Source organism: Volvox carteri (assembly GCF_000143455.1).
Source record: "Volvox carteri f. nagariensis unplaced genomic scaffold VOLCAscaffold_12, whole genome shotgun sequence".
NCBI classification, from domain to species: domain Eukaryota; kingdom Viridiplantae; phylum Chlorophyta; class Chlorophyceae; order Chlamydomonadales; family Volvocaceae; genus Volvox; species Volvox carteri.
This window is the reverse complement of record NW_003307555.1, coordinates 599274-603644: the sequence shown is the minus strand read 5'-3', so window position 1 is coordinate 603644 and position 4371 is coordinate 599274. Positions and strand designations below refer to the sequence as shown.

Sequence of the window (4371 nt, the reverse complement as noted above, 5' to 3'; positions counted from 1 at the left end):
CGGGACACCACGCGGCACTCCATGTAGGCGATACCCTCCGCCAGCACCGGGCACTTGGTCTCAGGTGCGGGGAACCAGCTCACGCCCTCGAAACGGTCCGCACCCGGGGCGAAACGCTGAAGGAGGAGGAGGCGGGGGAGGGGGAGGCGGAGGAAAATAGGGCGAGAGGAGGAGGAGAGGAGGAGAGGAGGAGGAGGGCGAGTGGTGAGGGAGGACAGAGGAGGGGGGAGGGGGCAAAAGCGAATCATATGCTAAATCAAGGGGAAATCAGCTGTGGGGGAGGGGGGAGGTGTGGGACCCGGAAGACCTTTCCCTCCCTGCTCCCCTCCCAAAGCCCGCGGCATCCCTACACACATACACACACAGTTGAGGCGCCGTTGATCCGCTAGATTTGGTTGGATGCTGGTGGTGAGTTGCTGAACCCAACGAATACATTCTGAAGTCGGATGGGGTGAACGGATTAGGGTGCCCCTCTCGCAGGGGAGAGCAGGGAACTGCCTCGGGAAAGGGGGCCGCTGGTGAAGCTTAACCACCCTGTAACGACATACACACACATCCCCCCCCCCACACACACATCCCAGCCACAAACCCCCAAAAGCCCCTCACGCCGCTTACCTGCAAGAAGTGCTTTAGCAGCGGGGCGTACGAGTCCTCTCCAAGGCAGTTGAGGACGAACGAGTCACCAACCTGAGAGAGGGGGAGGGGGAACGGGTGCGTGTGTTGTGCTTTGTGTGTTGGTGATGGAAAGGAGGTTTGTTGGTTGTTGGCGTGTGGTCTGTTGGTTGTGCGCGGGTGGAAAGAATAATCAACAAGATGAAACCTACTACTCCAAAGCAGCGGCAATAGCAGCAGCAGCAGCCGGTAACAAACTGTAGCAGCAGTAGCAGTAGCAGTAGCAGCAGTTAACAAGAACAGGTCTCCGACCACACAGCCCCAAACGGATGCAGCAGTTCGTGGGAAGAAGGGGCGGTCTGGAGGGGTGTTTCATTTCACTGCGCATGTTACTACTATGCAACGGAGTACCGGTTTCTGAGGGGGCGCATGGGCCTTTGGAAAAAGAAATCGGCGGCAAAGAAGGGATGTCCGGAAACGTCAAACCAGTGCGAGGGGGCCCCACAATGAACCGCAAACACGCCCAGCCACCTGGTTTCCCCCCAGCCGGTTTACCCCTCCTCGTCCCCAAATCCCCGCCGCTGATCTCCCCCCTCCACTCCTCCCCCACCTGCATGAGGCTCTCAATGGCACGGTCCTTGGCCACCGAAATGGTCAAACCCAAGGGCTCGAAGGAGGCCTGTGTGTATACGGACGTATGTGAGAGAAGGGGAGAGATGGTGGAGTTAACGACGGAACGGAGATTGAAGCCCTCGAAACAAAGCCCGGGGGATCAAAGCCATCCAGGCAACCAGTCCCAACTAGCCACCAACCAACAAACGACTTTTGTCCAGCCAGCCAGCCAGCCAGCCAGCCAGTCAGCATCCGGCACTGGGTACCTCCCAACCCAGTTCCCCCCCTCCCATCCACACCCCCTGAACCCCTTAGGGTCGCCACTAGGACCTCCGCCCCGCAGAGACACCCCTCCCCCTCCCCCTCCTCCCCCTCCTCCCCCCCTTCCCCCCTTCCCCCTGCTCCCCCCCTTCCCCCCCCCCTCCTCCCCCTTACCTGCGACACCCACGACGCCACCATCGCCGACCTGGCGTTGTTGTGCTGTGCGGTCACCACGTACAAACCGGAGGACAGGCGGGCGAGGGCCTTAGCCACGTCGCTGGACATGGCGGCCTTCTTGCGAGCCAGCGTCTCCTTGGCCGTCAGGGCCTGAGCCAGATCGGTACCTGAGCGGGGAGCGGTGGGGGGAGCGGTGGGGGAGATGGCGGTTAGGGTAGTTCAGGTGGGAAGGTGAGAGGGAAAGAGGAGGTAGGAGGGGAGAGGGGGAATCGTATGATGGAAAAGATGCCGATGGTGCTGGTTCTGATGATGATGATTGTACAAGATGCCGAGAATTAACTTCCAAAACCCAACTGCGCGCCAACTACGCCGCGTAACCACAGTAACCACCATGTCACCTGCTTGGTTGGGGGCTGGAGAAAAAAATGAGGAAAGAAAAAAACCAACAAGTTTGGGAGAGCAAAAAAGCCAAACGCACAAATGCAGCAAACCCACAACACCTCCCCCCCCCACACACACACTTTATCCCAGCCCTCACCCTCCTCCTCGAACAGCTGGTAGGTAGACTGGGCGGGCAAGTCCTTGATGCGCAGCGGAGGAGCGAGCAGCTCCGCGCCCACATCCACAAGGCTCGCGGCAAGCACATCTACTGGCTCGTCCCGCCCGCCGTACGACTCGGCAATCACCACCTATACATGTAAAACAACGAAAATTGGACGGACGGTAGGGGAACGGCAAGAGGGAAGTGGCCACCGGCGATTTCAAAAAAACAGAAATGCATGAACATGCAACATGAACTCGCGGAGTGCACGTACAGATATATGCGCCTTGATCTCGGCTGTGAGCACCTATGAGCCACACCGCCAGGTTCGCTCGAGGCGCTCGCTGCCTGCCCACCCCGTAGCTCCGGCACACGAGCTCGCACGAGCTGATCCCCCTCCTCTCCGCCGCCCGCTCCTCTCCCCCCCCTCGCGCCCTCTCGACACTCCTCTTCCCCCTTCCGAGCTCTTTGCTTTGCTGGCGACCGTTGTCCCGGCAGTTGTTTTCTTGTAACGTTGGCATCTTCCTCGTCGTTGTCATCATTTTGATTCTCATCATCCTCATCATCGACATCGACATCATGTCATGGCATCCCACCCTCCAACCCAACCCTTTCTCTATTTGCCCCTCCTTCCGCTCTCGTGCCGATCTTTGGACGTCTTTTGACCGTGGCACTGTGTACCTCCCTCCCCTCCCCCTTCCCGGTGAAATCCGCCCTCCCCCCCCCCGCCGCACCGCACCTTGGTCCTGGGCTTCACGGCGGAGGACAACGCCGCCAGACTGGTCCGCGCGTCCGCGCTATCCCGAGGGGGGCTCATCAGCACGATACCCGCCGAGCGACCCACCACCGCCACCAGCTCCTGTGTGTGTATGTATGTACGGGGGGGGGGAGGGCAGCAGCAGCAGCAGTAGCAGCAGCAGCAATAGCAGTAGCAGGGGGAGAGGATGAAGAAGGATGGTGATGGGGAGGAGGAGGAGGATAAGGTGGATCGTTTTGAGTCTAGCACACTAGACTATCCAGGTCGACTCTTTGCTGCAACTCCCGCCTCCCCCTCCCCCTCCCCCTCCCCCTCCCGCACCCACCTGGGGGTCCACCGACAGCAGGTCGATCATATCCGTGGCCACTCCCGCCTGCGGGGAAGTGGTGGTGGTGGTGGTCGAGGTGGGGGGTGAGGGGTATGAGGGGAACGGTAGCGAGACTCACATGCATGTGTGCACACAGAACCAAAGGATCAAGAGAACCGGGGCAATGAGGGTCGTGGAAGGGCGGGGAAAGAGGAGGTTGGCGGGGAGGGGCTACATACCGGAATGCATGTCAAGAAAGAATCGCGTGCCGCTGCTCCTGATCAACTGAACGAAAGAAAGTGGTCCGAAAGCTGAAACCCCGGGGGGGGGTATCCGGGTTGACCGATTTCATCCCACTGCCCCTCTTTGGCCCACACCCCAATTTCGCCATCGTACTTTCTATCGGCCCATGCACTCCGTGTACGACTACTTTACCTACCTACTGCCTTGCCCATCACCACATCGCTTTCCCAATGCCCCACCCGCATCCTCTCATCCCACTACTAGTTGAGTTTTACTTATCAATCTTTTCTATCACCGTTGAAGCATCCTCCTACAAACAAACGGCCCCCCCTCCTCTGGCCCCCCCATCCCCCCCACCTTTCCCCTCCCCACCTCCCCAAATACACCCACACCCAAACACACGTACCTTGGTAATACCCTTGGCAAGGGTCTGACTCAGCCGGTCCGAAAAGCCGTAATCCGAGCAGTACAGTACGGCAACACTCGTGGAGCCTTTTCCCAGAGCCGCGCTCCACCGGCCGTAGTCGCCAACCAACTCCGACACGTTGTACCGCAGCAACGGTCCGTGACCGTTGGCAATGAGGGTGTACGGCAGATCCTTGACCTTCCGCAGCGCGGTGGTAACGGACTTGGCGTTGGGCTTCATCAAGCAGTCGTAGTAAAACCTGCGGGTCGAGAAAGGACGTGGCGGGCGGCGGGGCAGGGGCCGCAGTGTTGGGGGGGGGGTGTGAGAAGGTGTGTTCCCTGGGAAGGGGGGGGGGGTGGCGGTGGGAAAAGAAAGAGAAACCAAGGCTCGTGCCATCACAGGCTTGACATTCCCCCACCCCCCACCCCACCCCCCAGCCCACCCACCTCCTCACC

At 60.0% G+C, this 4371-nt stretch overlaps 1 protein-coding gene across 1 annotated transcript in view; it reads right to left on the bottom strand.

Annotated features, from left to right (window-relative positions):
* Window positions 1–4371, bottom strand: part of VOLCADRAFT_89311 (uncharacterized protein) — a gene marked incomplete at both ends in the record, with an annotated part of 8983 nt that overhangs the window by 464 nt on the left and 4148 nt on the right. The window contains 8 exons of the mRNA XM_002948892.1: window positions 9–116; window positions 616–687; window positions 1223–1291; window positions 1660–1829; window positions 2201–2351; window positions 2943–3062; window positions 3286–3333; window positions 3917–4175. Coding sequence (XP_002948938.1) covers window positions 9–116; window positions 616–687; window positions 1223–1291; window positions 1660–1829; window positions 2201–2351; window positions 2943–3062; window positions 3286–3333; window positions 3917–4175 — 997 coding nt within the window. The remainder of the gene's footprint in view (window positions 1–8; window positions 117–615; window positions 688–1222; window positions 1292–1659; window positions 1830–2200; window positions 2352–2942; window positions 3063–3285; window positions 3334–3916; window positions 4176–4371) is intronic.